Genomic DNA, 22,823 nt, shown 5'->3' on the forward strand with positions numbered 1-22,823 from the left:
CTTGTGATTAAGTAGCCAGCAGAGACAGGCCAATCCTTTTGTAAGACAACATTTCACACAAACAGTGCTGTTCAGATTACAAAGCTGAACTTGGAAACTTGCTTGTAACTTTATTTGATCTGAGATGAGATGAGAAGCATTGTATCAACAACTTATCTCAAAGAGAAGAAAGCAGATCATTTAATTGACAAGTTATTTAATTTGACATATTAAATGAAACCTGTTACATTGAAGCCTCAAGCTTATTAATGTCTGCTGTGTGTTACGTACTACGTGCTGGCTTGTGTTCATTCAAGAAAAAGTTTAAAGATGGCTACCTGTCCTGGACAGCTTGTAATCAGGAGTGAAAGGCAGAAATGAAACCTGCTGATTAAAATGTAGTGTGGTAGAAGCAGTGATAGAAATGTGCAGAGAATTTACAGAAGGAAAAGGAGAGAGGAAATTTAGTTAACCCAGATCTGATAAATTGGGTAGTTTGTGCCTCATAATTGAGGCAAATTCTTCTTTTTTCAATCTCAAAATATGCAAAATAAGTCTTCCGTGCTACCATCAGAATTTCAGGGATCCTTACCCAACAGTCAAGTTAAATTTTGTCTCAGAACACAATTGCTTTGAACAGATGAGATTAAATAGGTAAAAGGTTTGTGATTACTTTTGACATATATACACACATTTTGTGAGGGTTGAGTTGGAGATTCAAACAGTGAGTTGCTCACAGATACTCCCTAATGTTTGTTGGCATGAGAACACTTTCTTATTTAAATATTTCTCATTTATTTTTAAAAATGAGTTAGTTCATAAGTTATTATGGATTGTTGACAGTATGGAAAACAACCAGAACATTTTTGTTGAGAAGTAAGAGAATTGATTTTGTACACAATACTAGCAAAGTGTGTCTGCTCACATAAATGATCCTTTACAGGCCCCACAGTGCTGGAAGTTTTCAATACCCTTTTGAAGCATCTGCGCCTCAGTGTTGAATTTGAAGCAAATGATTTACAGGGTGGATCTGGAGGCAGTGCCAACTTAAGCACAAGTTCCAAAGACAGTGACGAGAAGATTGTGCAGAATGCTATCATCCAAACAATAGGTGAGTACATTTCACTTTCCAAAATGGTTGTATAAAACAGTTGTTTAAAAAGCTCTCACGTAAGGTCCTAGACTCTTTCCAAAGATCAGTGATTGCTTGGATTTCTGAAAGAGCCTTACTTTATTTTTTTATTTTTACATGTACATGTGTTAATTAGGTTTCCATTTTTTTTGCCTTCACAAAATTAAAAAGACTTGAAATTTAATAATAATAACAATGTTTAAGATAAGGACTAGAAACAGAAACCTCCTGAAGAACGAACGAACATAAATACATCTAGAAAAGGAATCAGACAATTGCCACATTGAAATGTTAAGCGATAATAATAATAATAATGCAAAGAAAGTAACATTCACATTGTCAAATAAGAGTATGTCTGTTATAGAATGTTTTGACTCTGAGATTCAGTATAGAGTCATCAGTTAACTTCTTATTTTTTTTTTAAGTAACAAAAAATAGACAACCAATATTAATAAATAAAAGTAAAAGATAATTTCAAAGAACAGATCATGCCAAATCTTATAGACAATAGAAAAAGAAGAAATACATCAAAATCATTCTACTTGATCTGGGTACACCTGATATTAAATTTGGAGGAAGAAATGCAGTGTGGTACCACGAGTAAGAGTCTTAATGTTTTCCTTCTAAATTTCTCAGTATTCTGATAGTTACAGATCAAGTGGATATTCCTGTTGACAGGCCATGGAACAGGGAAATTGTAGCTTTTGCATGTTATGTTATGAAGTTGTTGGCCAAGTCCCTCTTTCTTTTAAAATAATCAAGAACATAGCTCCCTGCTGTGTTCTTTTTCTCATTAGCATTTCTTCAGTAGTTCAAATATAAACGATTGGTATAGAGAATGAGTTGCCTTTGAAGAATTGATCATCTTGGAGACTCCTACCCAGTTTTAAGCTTGAAAAAAAAAAAAATCAAAGCAATTATAACACATAAATGAGCTGCATTTCTTTTTTACTATTATTATTTTCAGATCATCAATAATCTTATATCTAATTAACATCAGATATGGCAGACTCACTTGACCATATTCTTGGAAGACAAAAATAAAGAGCTTTGGCTGGTTTTGAAACCTCACTGCACATTGCAATTACCTCAGGATCTTAAAAAAATCTTATGCCTGGACTCCCACTACAGTATAATCACTTAATTGCTTTGGTACTGAACACATGCTTCAGCATTTTCAAAGCTCCCTGCCTCATTCTAATATGCAGCAAAGTTTGGGAACCACTGGTGTAGACTAAACTATTTCACATTTTTGAAAAGTATGAGAGATGATCATAAATTAATGATACAGGTCTTGCTAAATGCAGGGAAGTATTATGGTGCTTGTTAGCCTTTAAACTTACAGCCACACTACAGGTGGTTAGTCTTGTGTTAGGTGCTGTGGTAAACCAGAAGTGCATGTTACTTCATGTAACTTCTGACATGTTTGGAACAGAAAGTCAATGTTCAGTTTTATACAGTGATCCGGAACATACCTAATTGAGTACTTGGAAAGCTAAAGGTAGCTTATATAGAGAAAGTATAAAGTAATATGGAATAAGTATAGAGTAATATAGAGTAAATTATAGTCTTAGGACTCCAAAGCTCAGGCTTTGGAAGAATATAACCCTTAGCTCAGACCTTAATGTTAGCAGTGTAATTGTTTGAAAGCATCTTAACTACTCTCTTGTTCTCATTTTCACAAGAGGAGACTGAGGCACATAATAGTACCTAGACTCATAAGGTTATTATGAGGATCCAAATACAGAATAGTTTCTTACTCCATAAATAGATGCTCTGTAAGTGTTAACTAGAATGATGTGCTTCATGCAGGTAGAGTAATGTTAAGGTCATTAGATTTTTGGTTGCTAAACTGTGTGATGGTGGGAAATGATTTTTACCTCTAGGTCCAATCAGAATGCTGAATGGAACAGTTTGAATTTGTAGAGAATTATTTACTTTAATAATAGAACCTGAAGAGTTAAATTGAAGAACCTATTTATTCGTAAAGAAATACTAAAAATGCAGAAAGTTTCTGTAATGATTACATTGAATTTTAAGAAGTGAACAAAAACAGCCGTGATTTGATATCAGTTCTGATCTTTCAAAGAAATGAGAAAGTTTAAGTGAAAAAGAATAAATGATAAAGGTTATAAATAGTTTATGACTAGGATGTAAACTATCAAAAACTATAGCAGATAAATTTAAAGTAGCCTCAAAACTTATGATAAAAATGATGAGTAAATAAGTTATTTGTTTTGTACAACAGTTTAATTATGTGTGTTGAATGAACTCTAGGTTAAACTCACTGGCTCATTATAACAACATAATAAAATATTTGGGCAATCCTAGGTAGTAACCAAGGTAGCAAGCTAGAGTATGACTGAATTATTGACTTCTTTATCAAAGTACCACCTAATTACCGACTTCCCTACCTGAGCATGAATTTAGGTTCACATTGTATGAACAACAGTTTGATCAGAAATACTGTTGAAAATTTATTATCCTTTTTAAAAACTCCAGTCAATTCAAATCAATGCTGGTTTTTCTGTTAATTATGTGCAAAAGACTTTCAGATATTCACTGTTTTATATAACTATTAGTCCATTATATATGCCTTATATTGAAACATAACTGAATGAATTTGGATAAGTGAAATTATCTTTAGTGTTACATGTAGCTTAGAGATTGTAAGTCACATATACTAGAAACTTTAGTTAAAAATGTTTGTATTATATGGAAAAAAATAAACTTTTTCAATTTGCAAAATTTATCTAATATTTTTTATAGGATTTTTTGGAAGTAACCTGCCAGATTATCAAAGATCAGAAATCATGATGTTCATTATGGGGAAAGTACCTGTTTTTGGAACATCTACCCATACTTTGGATATCAGTCAACTAGGGTATGTTCTTAAAGTGTAAATTTGAACTTAATCTGGGTTAAATTTTATCTTAAACCAATCTAGAAAATGTTAGTTTTGTTTTTTTATAATCATTAGTAATAAAAGTCCTGTGGAAAGTAGTTAGTATTTTCGATACTAGATTGCTAAGCAATTTAATCAACACTTGTATGTATTTGGAATAATTTTTCAGACTGTCATAAGTTCTCAAATATTCTATCTCTTATATTGACCAGGTGGAAGGTTTATTTAGCTTGGATTTTACACATATTCATCCACATTTAGGGTAAAGCTTGAAGTTCCCTGTATAAATTTTATAAATTAATGTGACTGTATCATGAATGTTGGCTTATTCCTAGAATTCTAAAACTGGAAGTGATTTTGAAGATCATGTACTGTGGTTCCTTTTCTCATACATTTGACTTGATTTTATAACATGCTAGAACTTTTCGTGAATGTTTAGGTTTGTTAATTTAATAAAAAAATGATAGTATCATACTTGATTTATAGTTTTTGGCTAATTATTAAATAACATTTTTTTCCTTTGTTAGTACTTATTAAAATTATCTGTTCCTGTTTATTGATATGTGCTAAAGAGATAGTACATTCATCACCTATGTTTGTAGTAAGAATTTTTTCCAATTTATAGTCTTTTTATTTGTATTGTTTAGTGCATCTGTTTACTTTGAGAGCCAATAAGTTGATTCAGTTTTGTTTGAATTGGACATTTTTTTACATATAGCTATTTTAATTCATAAGAAATTTACTTTAACATATAAAGTGAGCCATGACTTAAACTATTATATTAAAAAAGATCTATTTAGTAATATAAGTGTTAATTACTGGCTGTGGTGGCTCACACCTGGAATCCCAACACTTTGGGAGTCCCAGGCAGGAGAATCACTTGAGACCAGGAGTTTGAGACCAGCCTAGGTAACTTACATAGACCCTATCTCTACAAAAAATTTTAAAAATTAGCCAGGCATGCTGATAGGCACCTGTAGTTTCAGCTGCTTGTCAGGCCGAGACAGGAGGATTGCTTAAGCCTGAGCCTAGGAATTCAAGATTATAGTGAGCTGTGATGCCGTAATTATGCTTTTGCACTCTAGTCTGGGCAACAGAGTGAGACTTTGTTCTAAAAAGAAAAACAAAACCAAAATGTTTGTTAGTATAATGTATAATAATACCCACGTTTTATATAATTTAGGGATTTGGGAACCCGGAGGATTCAGATAATGTTGCTGAGATCTTTACTTATGGTAAGGCATTTAAGGTGAACATATTTAATTAAATTATTGAAAAACTTAAAGGATCGGCTTCACATTATTTGCTTCTTTTTCTTATTTAGTAAGATACTATTTATGTTTTTTTATTATGCTCTTTTTTTATTCTATATTTTTTACTATTCTTTACTTTTCCTAGCATGTTGATCTTCATAATGATGAAACATACAGAAAGCAGAGACTATTGCTATTTTATAGGTGAAGATACCTGAGCTCAGAGACTTTGAGTGAAAGTAGAGGATGTTCACCAGGCCACTGAGCTGAAGAATAGAATGTGGATTTGAAATCCAAAGTTCTTTCAGCATGTTATACTATTTATTTTACATATTGATCAAATAATGGGTTCTCGTTGGGAGAAGAATCCATAAAAATGAAAATTTGTCATTTTAAATTTGGAGTGGCTATCAATATCTTAAAAGGAAAAGCATAGCCAAAATGGGAGGGCCTTCAATTGATAGTAATTGTGTTTCTCTTTGAATCAACTACTGTTAGCACAATACCAAGAACAAAGTCAGGGCTAGTTGTTGGGAATGCGTATCCTTTTCAAATCAATATTCTTCAAATTTATTCTGGAACATTTTTTTTTAAGTTTTTTTTGAATTGTTGGGGATTCATTGAGGGTACAGAGAACCAGGTTACACTGATTGCATTTGTTAGGTAAAGTCCCTCTGGAAATGTTTATTTTCCATGATACCTAGAATAAGTACAGAAATACCTGTGGTTTTATTTTTAATTCTGTTATAGTGCTTGTCATACAGAAATTTTAAATTCTCATGTAGCTAGATCCATCATTCCTTTCCTGTATGTTTTGTGCTTTTTCAATCTACTCGGATAATATAAACTCATTTGTTTATATTTTCTTATATCAGTTTTTAAAAATTTGACTTTTTACATGTAGAACTTTAATTGGAAGTTTATATATAGTTAAGGCACGAATATATTTTTAATTTCTTAGATGGGTAGACACTTATCCTACCAATTTCCCCACAGACTTATAAATCACTTTTATCCTATAAGAGCTCAAATATAAATGTTAAATGTTCCATATATGCTTATAATCCTGAAAATATGTTGACATTTCCAACTTGAAATTTTATTTGGTCCTGAGCCTTTATTTAAATTCCTTTAATAAATTAGTTTGGCTCTCGTCCTGATTATACTGCATAGTAAAGTCAGTGAATACCTATATGCTATACTTAAAAACTTTAATAATATCTAACTATATTCTCTTACAATTTTTAATTTGGAAAATACTGATGCATCATAAATTTCAAATCAAGTCACAAAGAACAACTTTCCAAAATGAAAATGTATTCCTATTAAGCAACTGCTTAAAGTAGAAAAATAATTACAGATTTAAATTAAAAATTTGCTGGTCTTACTACTATTTGCCACCTAACTTCATTGTATTTATTTTTTACTAACTGCTTATCCCTTGTGTTCTTAACCTGTCTGAGCTTCACTTTTCTCTTATGAAATGGGGGTATCCTAATGCCTACCTCACAGGGAGATGGGAACAAAGTAAATATCTGGGAAGTGCTTAGAATGTTGACTAGCACATGGCAAATGTGTGCTATTCTTTTATTTTCCCTGTGAATGAAGGTTTTGTAAATTCAGTAAAATCCTTCATCACCCACTTATTTCCTTTATGTCTTTCCTTCCAGCTTCTGTCCATACTTTGTTTCCTTAAGTTTATGTTTCTTAAAAAATAATTTGAGAATTTTGCCAAAGAAGGACTCATGACAAAGGTTGGTTTGTTGTTTCCCTCCTGGTAATTAGGTAACCTCTGGATACAAAGCAAAGACGATTGTTACTGCCCTGCCAGGGTCTTTTCTGGATCCTTTGCTATCACCGTCTCTCATGGAAGACTCTGAACTGAGACAGCTGGTCTTGGAAGTAATGCATAACCTCATGGATCGCCATGACAACAGGGCAAAGCTCCGCGGGATCAGGTAGCATGCCTTTCCAACTAGTGTGAATGTTTTTAAACTTATAACAGTGTGCTTAAGTACTGTGATTTTTTTAAATCTAGTGTTTTCAAGTTTTATCAATCCAGAGTTTTATTTAATTAGTATTGAGACCGTTCAATTATTTATATATTTTAAGAAAGCAAATGTTTGCAGGTCATTTAATATACTCTTCAGAGATTTCATCTAGTATTATTAGTTACATGGACTTTATTTTATTTTTTTCTTTAAATTTAGGAATGGCATTAGGAGTTGAAATTACTGTCTGCAATTCCCTTTAATTAAACTTGGTAATCCAGTGGTATCATTGCATGCAGACTTATTTGAGGTGTTCATTGAATTGAATGTTAAATAGTTCAAATTCCTAACCATAAATATAATTTTCCATGTTAAGACATGATGTAACTAAATGTGCTATTTGTAAAAACTGATATATTGATTGTCTCTAGAATAATACCAGATGTAGCTGACCTAAAGATAAAAAGAGAAAAAATTTGCAGACAAGACACAAGTTTCATGAAAAAGGTAAGGTCATCTTCTAAAAAGTAAATGCATGATATAAGTTATAGCCATCTGACTTGTTAGGTGGGTTGTTATTGGACTAGGACCCGGCAATGAAGGCATAGAATTTTGAAGTCCAAAGACCTCAAGCCACCATCCTCCGCCTCCCCCACATTACCATAACATTCCTGATGATGTCAGCAGCCTGGGTTTAAACACTGGATTTATAGTTCTAGATTTCTTCTTCTGAATAAAATGCCTCCTTACAATTCTTCCCTTATACTCTTTTCCTGCCCAAACACAACGTATTTATTCTATTTTTAGTGGCTTTTTTATAGATAGCTTTAAGTTTTTGAAAATAGCTATCACCCTTGAATAAGTAACTAGAATGAGTGTTTACTATGTAGTCATTGTTATCTGCACTGTTTGAGATATAAAGCTCTCTGCCCTTAATAAATGGTATCTAGCTGGATCTCCATGATGATGACTTAAATTCTATAGGTGGCTGTATTTAGAAAATTAAGGATATCTATGGTTATTTAGCATATTGAGTGAACTTCCTGTGCAGTTATTATTCATCCAAATCTTGGGCATCTAATATTTTGCCAGACACTAAGCTCAACATTCAGAGATAGAAAAACCACGAAACACATGCCAACTGCCTTTACAACCACACAATGTTGGTGGCTAAGGAAGCCCTGTTTTTAGAGGTCAGGAAACAGGAATCATAGCTCCCTGTAGGAAGATAGGTACAGAAACTTATAATCTGTGCTCTTTTTCACCTCTTTACTAGACCATGCTTTTACTCTGTCAGTCTCTAATGTTGCTATCCCTCTAGTTATTATTATTTTTTTTTTTTAATTTTTTTATTAAATCATAAGTGTATACAATGATATGATTATGGGGCATCATACACTCACTTCATAAACCATTTGACACATTTTTATCCCAGTGGTTAACATAGCCTTTCCGGCGTTATCTCAGTTACTGTGCCAAAACATTTATATTCTACATTTACCAAGTTTCGCAAATACCCCTGTAATATGCACCACAGGTGTGATCCCACCGATTCCCCTCCCTCTACCCACCCCCCCCTTTCCCACTTCCCCCTATTGTTAAGTTGTAGTTGGGTTATAGCTTTCATGTGTCTAGTTATTATTAATTGCTGTGTTTCAAGTTAACTTCACAGTTCAAAAACTTTATTTGAAAAATACTTTATAAATTATCACTGTTTCTAAATGTAATTTTTTGAATTAAATAATTCTTAAGTTTGACTAAACTGTATATCAAAAAACTGGTTAATAGGGAAGAGACATTAGCTCTTCTCAACTCTTCTTTTTTCTCCTTTTAATTGCAGGTTAATATGAGGGTACAAACAACTAGTTTACAATGTTTCATTTGTTAGGTGGAGTCCCTCTTGTAGTTGTGTCCGGTACCCAAGAGGTGTGCCATATACCCTTACATTGTGCCTCTTAAGTGAGAGCACACCAATCCCCCTCTGTTTTTTGAATGTTTCTTTATATCACTCAGTTTATGAAAGAAGTTCCACATAACTGAGGAACTATAAAATTTTCAAATTAACATTTTTAATTGAAAAATTATAGTTGTAGACATTTCTAGGGTACAGTAGGATGTTTTGATCCATGAATGCAATGTGAAATGTTTAAATCAAGCTTATTAATGTATTATCACTTTACTTACCTACCATTTTGTATGATGAAACTTAGTTTGCAATTTTACTAATTACAGATTACTGAAATTTAGTTATTTTGAAATATACAGTACATTATTATTGACTGTAGTTACCCTATATACAGTGGATCTCAGAATTATTTTTTCTGTTTGAAATTTTATACCTTTTGATCAGCATCTTCCTATTCCTCATCCCCACCTCTATCCCATAAACCACCAATTAACTCTCTACTTTTGAGCTCAGCTTTTAGAGTCTCTATATAAGGGAGATTATGCAGTATTTGTCTTTCTGTGCCTGATTTATTTCACTTAGCATAGTGTCCTCCAGGCTCATGCATTTTGTTATAAATGACAAGATTTCCTTCTTTTTAGAGGCTGAATGGTATTCCGTTGTGTATATACCACATTTTAAAAATTCATTCTCATTAATGGACACTTAGGTTAATTCTATACTGAGTAATTTTTAATTATGACTAATACGAATTTTGAAAACTTAATTGATGACTATTTTTGACTTTATACAGTGATGTCAAATATCAATTCTGAATATTAAGACTGGAGTTCGTTGCCTGTTACAATAATGATGGAAATAATGTTTCTCTGTGGTTAATTTTTGCTAGCCAACCAATTTGAAAAGCCATGGTTTAACTGCAAGATATAATTATTATTCCACATTACATTTTGAACCCTTAAAATGTTATCTGAATTAGTTGTTGCTTTGTTTTATAATTTAAAATAACTTTCCTCCCCGACCCCTTGATGTAATGCCAATTAATGGGCACAATTTGGGGGTATATGGCACAGCTCGTGGGAGCAAGAACAGCTACAACAGGGACTTTACCTAATAAACAGTGTAACCAAATTCTTGTACCCCCAAATTAACCTGAAATAAATAAATTAATAAATTAATTTCCTGGCTGAGCATTTGCTACCTTTAGTGTAAACATTCTGTTAGGATCTTTTTCTTTAGAAACAATATGTTTATATTTTTTTCTTTATCAATTTTTTTTTTAATTTGATACCATTTCTCATTACTTTCAATCTGTTTTACAATTAAAATGTTGTTTGGTGAGCGGCGCCTGTGGCTCAGTGAGTAGGGCGCCGGCCCCATATACCGAGGGCGGCAGGTTCAAACCCGGCCCTGATCAAATTGCCACAAAAAAATAGCCGGGCATTGTGGCGGGTGCCTGTAGTCCCAGCTACTCAGGAGGCTGAGGCAAGAGAATAGCCTAAGCCCAGGAGTTGGAGGTTGCTGTGAGCTGTAACGCCATGGCACTCTACTGAGGGCGATAAAGTAAAACTCTGTCTCTACAAAAAATAAATAAATAAATAAATAATAAAATAAAATGTTGTTTGGTTTTAGTATGCAGACTTAATCAGCACCATACAGAAATTCCTACAAGGATTTAAAGAAAAGAAATAAGATTCTATACTTATAGGACAGCAGACTGCCCTTTAGTCAAGAGAATCTTTCAGTGTAGCGTGAATAGTACATTTTCTATGCCAGCATTGTGTACTCAGGCAACTGTGTTTCAGATCACTACCCAGCATAACATCACTTCATGTGAATGTTGTAGGTAACGTTACCTTAGATTTTGAGTCTATTTGGAAATATTCCCAGGGCTGAAAGACCTTATAGTTTAGATTGGAAGTGTCTCTTCACCATAGTTTCCTCATAAAGCTTATACTTCTGTAGAAAACAGCTGCCCCCAGAAACTCATTATATAGTTTGTCACCATGTAAAGGAGCTCTAGTTAATGTTTTATCAAATCAAGGAATTGTGTAGAAAAAAGTACTTTTATTATAAAATATACCATACATAGGCATTATTATTTTAATTATTTTGAAATGAACAGTAGTGTAACCAGAGTTGTCCCATGTGCCCTGTCTTATCCGTAACTCCGCTCTCTCCCCTGTAGTCCCTCGCTACTCTGACTAATGGAAATGGACTTCTTTCCTTTCATGACAGTTTTGCAACATAAATATACATCTATTCATCCTTAAATAATATTGTTTAGTTTTACCGGTTTTTGTATTTTCTTGTGAAAGGGTTTATGTTTGGGTTTTTTCCACTCAGCTCTATTTTGGTAAAATTCATTTATGTATAGCTTTAATAGTATTCCATGTTATGAATATACCACAGATTATCCTTTCTTTTGCTGGCAGATATTTGAGTTATTTCCAGTTGTGGGGTGTTATGAACAGTGCTTCTATAAACATTTTTGTACTTGTATCAAATAATTCCCTTTTCTCAAGGCATTTACTGTAAGAGAAGAATGGCTCAATAATAGGTTATTCACTTTTAAGATTCAAACAAATTCATCGAGTCACTGTACCTATTGATACTACATTGTTATAGTACGTATGTAACAGAATTTTAATTTTGTGTAATATACTAGGTATGTGGTAGGTAATTTTTAAAAATAAACTTGAATTAAGTAACCTGAAGCCGAAACACCTATGTCTATAAACACTACCATATGTACAATGTTAAGTGATGTTTAGAACTGTAGTATTCAAGAGTATTCTTAGAATTTGGAGAATTCTTAGAATTTCCCACTATATCAGAACATTCTTTCCCACCTAAGTATAGAAGCCATTTGAAAGAGAAACTCTGAGTTTGGAAAAGAGGAAACAAAAATAACAGCTTCAGAAATAAAAGAATATGATAGGAGAGTGTAGCTTTATATCTGTAGCCCAAAAAGGCTTGTGAACGAACCTTGTGCCACAGATTTAAATAGACTTGACCAGTCAGTTACTGTCACAGCTGGAGAGCCAGTGGCCTCCCCACTGCAATGAGGCCTTAATATGTGTCAAAGAACAAAGAGAAAGCATGCTTATAACAGACAGGCTGGCTTCAGAAGAGTCTGTGCTGTTCTTGCACAGTTTCTTCTCCGAAAGTGATCCATCAGAAGAACTGCTGAAAAATAAGGCTACATTAACTGCGCTAAAGCCTTGACATGAGAATGAGTGGGCCCCTTATTACACTGAACCCTGGCTGCACCTTACAATCCATCGGGAGCCTTGTACTTAAAACACTGATGCTTGGGCTTCACCTCTGACCAATTAAACCATACTGTGGGAAGGTGTACAGTAGTGAGGAGTGGGAAGGTCAAAGAGCATGGTGGTCCATTGTCCAGTGATTGCAGCTGACAGGGTTGAGACTTAATACACAAAGTTGAGTTGGTGACTCCATGGTAAAAGGAAAATGGAAAACACCCTCTTATTTCTGTTAGCTGTCACTTGTCCCTTGCTTCTATACCCAGGAATGCTTCAGGTAGGAAAGGCTTACTGTCCTTCGTTAATGTACTTACGTCAGTCTGATTTAGGGGGAACTTGTGTGCGGTACCTGGCAAGTTTCTGTAACCTCTCCCCTAAATCCTGTATCAGTGTAAGCTTTAGAGCAGCATTTACAGATTTTATGCCAAAATATAAAAGCCTTTTCTGAACAGCTCCTAACCTGCAGAGCAAGGATCATTCCCAAGATAAGAAAGCCTGAGTACATTGCCCTTCAGCAGAATACTCTTTATCATTACCAAACTTTTTTTGCAAAAATATCTCCTAGAATTCTGTCATCTTTTCTATTTTATTCACAGGTCAATCCATAATTTGCTTTTGTATTTTCAAATTATTACTCAAAACACTTTCATTGGTTAAACTGTAACTGTTACTCTCATTTAGTTTGTATATTTACATTAGCATATTTGTGGATATAAATAATTGAAATTTGATCATTTGATTTTTTTTTTTTTTTTAGAATGGGCAACAGCTATATCGGCACATATATTTGGGCTGTAAAGAGGAAGACAATGTTCAGAAAAACTATGAGCTACTTTATACTTCCCTTGCTCTTATAACTATTGAACTGGCCAATGAAGAAGTGGTTATTGATCTCATTCGATTGGCCATTGCTTTACAGGTGTGCTTTCATAACCTTTCACGAAGAAATATTTCATATGAAGCAGACATGGTATTAAAGTGCTGCTACCGTTATCCAAGGACCTGAATTATAAATGGAAGGAAGGTGTCTAGTTGTAAATCTGAGAGGCTATGGTCATGTTCATTTATTCTTTCTGTTGTGTGCTGAATTAGCATTAACTGTGTGCTAACTGCCCTACAAGGTCATGGGGATACTGTGAGGAAAAAGACACACACAGTCTCTGTATTAAAAATTCCAGTCTAGTGGGAAAGATAGTCATTAAATAGTAATTATGCATATATGGTTGTTTGAGTTGTATGTTATGTAATACACATATTGCCGATGGCAAAATACGTATGTATGTATGTGAACAGGAAACACTTTCCTAAGGAAGAGACATTTAAGTTGAAAGATTTAACTCCCTTATAAAATTGGCATTATTCTTCTTTCAGAATTCCTTTACAAAATAACTTATTTTGAGGTGACATTTTTGTTAGCATTGCAGACTGCCTGTTGTTTTCCCATGTAATCATATCCATTGGGTATGTTTTTTTCACATTATAGGACAGTGCGATTATCAATGAGGACAATTTGCCGATGTTCCACCGTTGTGGAATCATGGCGCTGGTTGCAGCATACCTCAACTTTGTAAGTCAGATGATAGCTGTTCCTGCATTTTGCCAGCATGTTAGCAAGGTAATGTGTTTAGAAAAGTTATTAAACTTGAATTTTATAGAAAAATGACTAATGTTCTTCTAGCAATGATTACAATTAATAATTCTATAAAAATACATAGCTACTGAATTGAAACTACAATTAAAATTATGCCTAGTGTTTTTATGTTACATTTTCTTAGATGTTTGTCATTTTATTAGCATTTTTTAATGTAATGGTTAAATAGAATATATGGTTTTCTTCTAGAATACAGGGTGGCCATAAAGTTTGTGTGCAATTTAAAATAGTGTGCAGTTGAAATTGCACACATGAACGTTATGGTCACCCTGTACTTTATGTGATTAAGCCTGTAATGTTTTTCCTCTGAGCCATTATAAAGGTTAGTATCTAAATTTTCTTAAATTATGCAGTTTTTGTTCTGTTCTTGCAACTCTAATTAGCTTTTTCCAGCAATAGCTCTTAAATAGTTACTTGTATGATTTAATAAACATTTCAGAGTCCCTAACTTACCTGGCAGAAAAATCTACTTTTAAAGCTATTAGAAACATATCTTTTAGTCCTTAACTAAAATGTGGGTTTTTAGTGCAATCTAAGACAGAAACTCATCCATTAAGAAACATTTGACTATTTGATGCCCACCATTAAAGACATACATATTATAAAATCAGCATACCCCCTTGAAATTGCTCACAATTCCATGGGTTGCTTACAGTTAGCTCACAAAAGACCTTGTGCACAGGCTGCAAAAGGTAGCATGGAAGATGGAGGATGGTTAAATATATGGAGGGATTGTTAAATATACATTTAAGAAAATGTATATTCTTATTTCTTCATAGGTTTAATCAAATATAATGTATCATCATTTTTTAATGATGGTTATGGAGGGATTGTTAAATATACATTTAAGAAAATGTATATTCTTATTTCTTCATAGGTTTAATCAAATATAATGTATCATCATTTTTTAATTTATTTTTTATAACTTACCTGTTAACTTTTAAAAATAATGTAAAACAATGCATTTAGGCTGTAAGCTTAAATTAAAAAATAAAGTAATAGTATTTATTATAAATGTTTAAAGAGTTTTCTTTTTTTTTACTTTTCCAAATTTTCATAGGAAGGTCCTGAGAGGTGAGGTTTTGATTTTTGTTTTCTTTTGTTTTTGGATATTTTTCAGGTTATTGAAATTCGAACTATGGAAGCCCCTTATTTTCTACCGGAGCACATTTTCAGAGATAAGTGCATGTATGTTTTATTTTTTTTTAATTTTAATTTTTTTTATTAAATCATGGCTGTGTACATTAATGCGATCATGGGGAAGCGCATGTATGTTAATTCTTTCCATGTTAAGGAAGGGACACTAACTTGTGAAAGCAATCAATGATGACTATAAGGAGCAAACTGTTGTTGTAATAATTTTCTGATGCTTTATACTAATCATTGTTTTATATTTTTGTCATTTAATTCCTTTAACTTTTTCCCTTACTATAGAAGTTCTCACACATTACAAATGCTGACTAATATATACATGGAGTATTAAATCTTAAAAAGAAAATTAAGAAGACAAAAATATTTATTTTTTTTAAATATAGGATATGTCTCTTAAATACAGCACTTTTTATGTTCTCAGATATAAATGAACTCCTTTAAGAGAAAACAATATTCTGTTGGAAGATTTTCAGTAAAACATAATAATACTTATAAAATTGAAGGACAAACGTGTATTAAGAAAAAATCGATGTTATACCCTGCTTTCTTTGTTATTTTTCAAAGAAAAAATATATATGAATAATATTTCATTCAAACTGTTAGAATCACAAAGCAGTTTATATTAAAAGCATCAATTTAAGAAAATGTCAACCTTTTTTGTCAGGACAAGTAAAGAGCTGGCTATTGTGGTTTTCATTAACAATCCATGACCTGCATTTTTCTTTTTTCTCTCAGTGGATTTTTAATTAGCCTAAAAACCTAAATTTAGTGCTTTTCATCATTTATTGTGCAAATATCAAGAGAGTAATTTAAGGCTGAATTTACTATTGGAACATACCTGGGAGGAGAATCACAGCAGAATGTGAGATGTAATACCTTGTGTTTTTAAGAGCTCAAATTAATCACCTAAAATATACTGATTTTTCTGTTATTAACTACAGTTTAATTTGTGTTTATAATATACTGATTTTTCTGTTATTAACTATAGTTTAATTTGTGTTTATATTTAGAATGTTGAGGCTTTTACTTTAAAACATTTTGCATATTAGCTTATTTGTAATTTAAGTAATACTGAATGGTTGTTATTTTGATCAATTTGACAGGCTTCCAAAATCTTTAGAGAAGCATGAAAAGAATTTGTATTTTCTGACCAACAAGATTGCCGAGTCACTAGGTGGAAGTGGATATAGTGTTGAGAGATTGTCAGTACCATACGTACCACAAGTGACAGGTAAGAGGAGGGTACTTAGAACCCTGACTCTGGTGATTGCTTATATTTTAGTAATATTTTCATTACACAATTACCAATGGAAATTAGTTCTGGTGTGTATAGTTAATAGGGCCAGGCTTTGTCAAAGGTTTAAAAGCATTATACTTCTGTTTTTAAATTTTCCTCTTGAAAACCTTTGGTAAATTTCTGAAGACATAATAGATTTTACCTTAAGCAAATCAAGTCCTTGAATATTTATTGTTGTTATTATACTTAATATATTATTACATTAATGTGTCATTTTACTTAATACACTTTGAACAAAGAAGCAATCTGACATCTTTCCTCGTTGAACAGTATTGTATTTGACTTGTTTTGGAAGTTGCTAAAAGTTGTTAAGTGACATGTAATGACCAAGCTTACTAAATTAGGCAACTTTTGTTATTTGGAACAGTACCAACTGGTCACTGTATAAAGAAACCAGCAAACCTTTTCAGTTAGGGATACTTTTTCGTCTGTGAGCTGTATATTTCCTCCTTTTTTTTTTTTATTGCTTAAAATCTGTTGTCTTTGAAGGTAAAACTGCCTGGTAACACATTCAATTTTTACCTTAAAAACTAAAATCAAAGAATTTCTTATACTCACTTGTGTACTTACACTTGCTTTCATTTAATGGTTGTATATATATTAAATTTGGCAGGAGAACTCGTTCTTTCTTTGGGGATACTCTGTTGTACACGAGAACCATTTGATTTCACTTAGTTTTCTGGATTAGTCACTGAAAGTAGTACAGTCTTTGTAATAGCTGTATTTTTAATAATGTGGATCAAATACATGTACACTTATTCATAATAGTCTGGGACGTTAATGAACGCTTTTGCATTTTCTTTTTACTTTTATACTATCAAAGAGTCCATTCCTCTGGAACTCCTTGAGGAAATAAAACTGCTAAGACTAAAACATTGATAGAACTTTGTAATTTAAAATATTTAACCTTTATAATTTGAATTTAGCTCTCTTTCCTTCTGGCAAAAAACCTCATAAACCCAGGCACAAGTGCAAAGGTAAATACAGCTCTAAGTTTGGACTGCCCTTTCCCTTGCCTGTCCTCTAGAAAAATAGCTTAATATAATGTGCCCTTCTCAAAATGGAGCCAGTAGCCTGAATGTGTTACTAGCTGCAAGTGTAGTTATTATTTTCTCTTATCTTCCTTATAGCCATAGTTTATTTTACCCTTTTGGTATTTCCTTTTACCCTGTTGGCTTTTAACAATTTTTGGATCAAAGCTCTGGTACTCTTTTTAATTCCTCTCACCCCCTAAAAAAGATGCATTCTCTCTCTAATGCCCCTATCAATGATTGAAAGAGTCCTGAATATTTTAGTATGTGCCTAATTATATACCTGCTTAGAAATCTCTAATTAGAAAAAGATTGTTCTGATTTATAAAGACGATTATGGTTTAGAACCAGTCTGTGGCATGTGTTTCCTGCCCTAATGCAGAAGTGGTCAGAAGAAATAGTGTGATATTTTAATCACTGTTCAATCAGTTGGTTATTAAATTTCCTTTTGCTATATAAGAATCAGATATTTGTCTTTAAAATTACAGGGATTTAAGAACAATTATCAAAAAAGCAAAATACCTTTAGTTTGTTGTGTACCGTGCAGTACCGTCATCATCACAACAATAGTGTCTCCACTTTCTGTGCGCTGCGTGCCGGGCGTCATGATGAGCACATGATGTTTGTTTTCTTGCTTCATCCTTATGATAGTTTGGTGAGGAAGGTAGTGTTATCTTTGTTCATAGATGGGGATAGTGAGGCTAAAAAGTGATAAAACAATAAAATGACAACCAGAATTAACTGCCTCTCCAATTAGATGCCTAATAAATTACTAGATTTTGCTGTTTTTGAGGGGCTCAAAGATTGTTCAGGCATCTGAAATGATCTTGATCGAATTTTTTCATTTATTTCATATATCTTCACTGAGTGCCTGCTATGTATCAGGCACTATTAATGACTTCTGGGAGCAGAAAATGGTAAGATGCAGTCCCTATCCTCAGGATTAAAATTAATGGGGAAGACAATGAATGATCGAAACACACAATGATAAAATAGATCTACAGAAAGAACAATGATCTGTCTAAGGTTTCTTGGATGACTGGTGCCTAACAAGATAAAAAGTGGTCAGGAAATTTTAGCTAATTATTGCATTTTATTTTTATCTCTAATCTAGAATTTGAGTGAAGTATTTCTGGCCATGTGCTAAGTGCTACTCCACGAGGAGGGGTTACATCTGTATCATTCAGAGATACCAGTGGCTTCAGTAAACTTAGAAAGTTATTGAAGTTTTTAATGAATGCCTTCTGTGTGCCAGCTTCTGTGCAAACAGAGGCAGTAATGAACAAGACAGGGAGGGTCCCCACTTTGACCTTCTTTTAGAAGTGTTGCTTCTAAAATTCAGGTCTTTGACATAGTTAAAAATGAAAAGAAATCTATAAATTGGTTTCATAGTAGGGCTGAGTACATTGGATACTTTTTCTTCCATTCCTGAGATACTTTGCTAAGAAGAATATGTTCCAGCTCCATCCATGTAAACGTGAAAGAGGTAAAGTCTCCATCTTTCTTTAAGACTGCATAATATTCCATGGTGTACATATACCACAATTTATTAATCCAAAATTTACTAAATGTAGAATATAAATGTCTTAACACAATAATTTAGAAAATGCCAGGAAGGCTCTGTTAACCAGTTTGATGAAAATATTTCAAATTGTATATAAAACCAGCACATTGTACTCCATGATTGCATTAATGTACAGCTATGATTTAATAAAAATTAAAAGAAAAAAAAGAATGATGATTGCCATCAAGAATAGCAGACATAAAAAGCAGAGAGGTACAAGGGATGGGAAAATTGAAAGGGCAGGATTAGTTGTCTGGAACTATCCCAGCCCAACTTGAGGAAGAGAAGCAAGGGTCCCCGATGGTGGTGCCTCCAAGACATCTGAGATGGGGATGTGGCAGTTCTCTTGAACCACCAGAATGGTGCAACCCCCAGAGGAAAACAGACAAGGAATAGCACTAAATTGGGGCCATGGGAAGAGGGACGTTATCTTTCAGAAGCTCTACTTTAGAAACCTTACTTTGGTGTAGATGTACAAGATGTCTGACTATAGTTGTACCTGGACTTTGTTTGCAGTCCCTTTTAAGCTGGTGATTTTGGAGGTCAGAAGAAGAAAGAGCTCTGAGAATGTCTTCCCTTTAAATTTTTAATTATTTTTCTTAAATCTCTTTGCCCACTGTATTTTCTTTTTGTTACCAGTGATTTCAGTCAATCTTGTTCCTGTCCTCATACTTCTTTTCCCTTTTTATTTTTATTTTAGGCTTGAATTTGACTCTTTTTTTTTTTTTTAATAAGCCACTGGCCTTCAAATTTAATCCATAAATTCTTTTCTAAGATTCCTTGTGAGAAGCAGGCTGTAACTTTTTTCTCTTTTTGAGTTTGAGTAAGACGTTGAAAGTTAACCTGCTCAGATGCTAACAGCAGGTCAGCAGGGAGGACCGCATCCTACCTTATCCGCAGTTGGTATCTTTATGTTTGGTAGTTTCTATCAAAGCAGATGACCATGAAGGAAAAACAGAAAAAATACAGGATCTATGTTAACTCATCAGTAGCCACGGGATATAAAATATTTCCAACCTGAAAACTAGCAAAACATGTGAGTTGAGGATGTGTTGGTTCTGTCCCGCCAGCTTCATGCAGTAGAACCTAAGAGACTGCTGTCTGGGTGATGCAAACCCAGGGTCTGTCACTGAATTTTGCACATGGTTGGGGAAATAAGACATCAGTTTGCATGATTTATAGTAGGAGGCCAGTAAATGATTGAGGGGTGATATGAGCCAAGTTCATTCACAAATGATAGTAAATTTCTACAGCTCAGAAGAAATAGAGACAAATAGAAATAATTGAAATAACGTTTAATACCTTAAGGAAGCCATGTCATGTTCAACTAGGCCTTGAAAAATTAAGAATCTCTATAGCAGGGAGGATGGTAAAAGACAGGTGATGAAGCATTTCCAGAGGGCAGATGTCCAACAGCATGCTCAGAGATTAGAAGAGAGGCATCTTTGACTTGGGTACTAGATGAACTAAGGAGCAGCTGAAGTTACTATTGGTAAGATCTGATTAAACAGCTCAGAATGCTTTTTTAATTGACAAGCTGTGGGGGGAGGATTGCTTGAAGAGTTACGTGGTCAGTGTTTTAAGAAGTTTACTTAACATGATGGTGCATATGGGAAAACTGGAGAAAAAGATCTGTCATCATTAAGGATGGACTCAGTCAGCGGATCTCAGCTGAGGGTGATTTTTCTCCTCCCAGCAAACATTTGTGAGCTCTGGAGGCATTGTTAGCTGTCACAGGTGGGACCGTGGGAGATGGGCTAGGTCTGCTGGCCTAGGAAGCAGGCCTTCCTTCTGCGAGGAAGCTAGGAATGCGGCTGCACATTCACCAATGCCTGGGTTGACTTCCCGCAAGAATTGTCCAGCCCAAAACGTCCATAGTGTCAAGGTTAAGAAGACCTAGGTAGGTTATGCTATCGTACCAAACAATCCTAGATTTTTAGTGGTTTAAAAGAGTAAAGATTTATTAATTACTGAGACTTAACTTTGTGTAATTTCACATCAGCCATATTCTGAAATCCAAGTTGAGGGAGCTGCTCTTCTGTGGAGCATTGATCATATTTTATTGGCTGGGACTACTTACAGAGCCCCTCCTTACCACAGAGAAGATAGAAATGGGAATATTGACTGAACACAGTCAATATTTCATACGTTCTTTTCTGCTTGAAAAGAAAACAGAAATTGCAATATTGACTGAACAACATTAATTGCTATTGTGAAAGGCTCCCTGGGAGCAGAGTGTAGTTAAGTCAGTAAGAAAGGAACTAGTTTGTTAATGATTTGTTTTAGTTCTTCGTTTTTTACCTTGTCAGTAAAATAAAATCACAGTGGGCCCAAAATGGGATTAGAAAGATGGGCGTATTGGCCAGGTAACGTTCTGCTAAGATTCTAGACTCGAGCTTCCCCACTGTTTGGGGAACATTCCAGGTGTGTCTGAGTACTGTTCTGGGGTGATCGAAGCGGGCAGTGGGGGTGTCATCTTCCATTTACCGTTGTGTGCTATCCATGGTTATAATTTTATATGTGTGATGATGTGAAAAACTTTGGGAAGTTCTGTGTTAATCAGTGGGCTGCTTTTACTTAAAAATTATAATTAGGGCTGAAAATGATTTATTTTAGAAACAACTACTGCCATTATAGAAGGGAGAAACATTAGTAAGACCAGTTTGAAAGCTATCCTAATTAGATAAGAAAAGATGAAAGTTTTGAATCTTGGCACTCTCAAAAATAAACAGGGCAGTGTGGAGGTGAATATGGTTTATCAGAGAGATGTTGGAAGTGAATTTAGAACATGTCAAATAAAGTTGATTAATTGGAAATCAGAAATGTTAAACTTGAGCTCAGAAAAGAAAATGAGGTGCTGGAACACTGCTCCTAGTCAGTCTGGAGTACCTGCAGGTGCCGGCTGCAGCTGTGGTGGTACCTGAGCAATCCTTGAAGAACTGGAGGACCAGGAATGGGAGTAAAATAGAAGCCAGTTTGGCATCAGTGTCCCCCTTTCTGAATTCTTTCTCTATCAGAGAGGAAAAATCAAGAACTGTGTTTTCCAGAATCCTCTCCTTAAGACTCCTTAGAGACTTACAATGAAAAGTCCTCCCACAGAATTTTGAAAGTAGAAGAGGAGAAACTATTATCCTTCAAAAACTGGCACAGACATCCAAATGGGCAGGCAGCGGACTTGAAGCTTTTAGGAGTTTCCTGAGAATGACCCATTTCTGCGTCTTACAGCTCACCACCCTTAACTCACTCAGCTCTGCAAAGGCTGAAAAAGCCTCTAATTCTACATATTGAAATACACAGAGTATTTTCCTGTTTTCTGATGCAGCCACGTCTGTTAGTGTCCTCATAGCAGCCTGTACTTTCCGTCATACTCTGCTATTTGTGTAGTTCCTTTTGTTTTCTGTCTTCCCTGGTAGACTGTGAGCTTCATGAGGATGTGGCCTGTGTGTTCAGCAGACCGTCCTTAGACCTACCATCGTCTCTAATCACTTAGTAGATTTGCTGAATATTAAATGCAAAAGTAGAAAAGTAGAAGCAGAAAAGAACGTATGAAAGTACATTTTAGTCAACAAATTCAAATTTCTATGAAGTGGTTAAGCAGAAAATGAGATAGGAATAACGATTGAATTTAGTGATTTGGAAGACAGTAAAGTTTTTTGAAAAATGTTGTCAGAAGATTGGTCAGTAGTGAAAAAT

The 22,823-nt window shown here is 34.0% G+C and overlaps 1 protein-coding gene across 4 annotated transcripts in view; it reads left to right on the top strand.

Annotated features, from left to right (window-relative positions):
- EFR3A (EFR3 homolog A) overlaps nucleotides 1–22,823 on the top strand; it is a 103,244-nt gene that overhangs the window by 65,115 nt on the left and 15,306 nt on the right. For all 4 annotated transcript variants that reach the window (XM_053559047.1, XM_053559048.1, XM_053559050.1 and 1 more), the window contains 9 exons: nucleotides 923–1,090; nucleotides 3,881–3,995; nucleotides 5,200–5,251; nucleotides 7,055–7,227; nucleotides 7,692–7,767; nucleotides 13,193–13,354; nucleotides 13,919–14,050; nucleotides 15,207–15,274; nucleotides 16,342–16,469. In XM_053559047.1, coding sequence (XP_053415022.1) covers nucleotides 923–1,090; nucleotides 3,881–3,995; nucleotides 5,200–5,251; nucleotides 7,055–7,227; nucleotides 7,692–7,767; nucleotides 13,193–13,354; nucleotides 13,919–14,050; nucleotides 15,207–15,274; nucleotides 16,342–16,469 — 1,074 coding nt within the window. The remainder of the gene's footprint in view (nucleotides 1–922; nucleotides 1,091–3,880; nucleotides 3,996–5,199; nucleotides 5,252–7,054; nucleotides 7,228–7,691; nucleotides 7,768–13,192; nucleotides 13,355–13,918; nucleotides 14,051–15,206; nucleotides 15,275–16,341; nucleotides 16,470–22,823) is intronic.

The sequence above is a fragment of the Nycticebus coucang genome, chromosome 13 (genome assembly GCF_027406575.1).
Source record: "Nycticebus coucang isolate mNycCou1 chromosome 13, mNycCou1.pri, whole genome shotgun sequence".
NCBI lineage: Eukaryota > Metazoa > Chordata > Mammalia > Primates > Lorisidae > Nycticebus > Nycticebus coucang.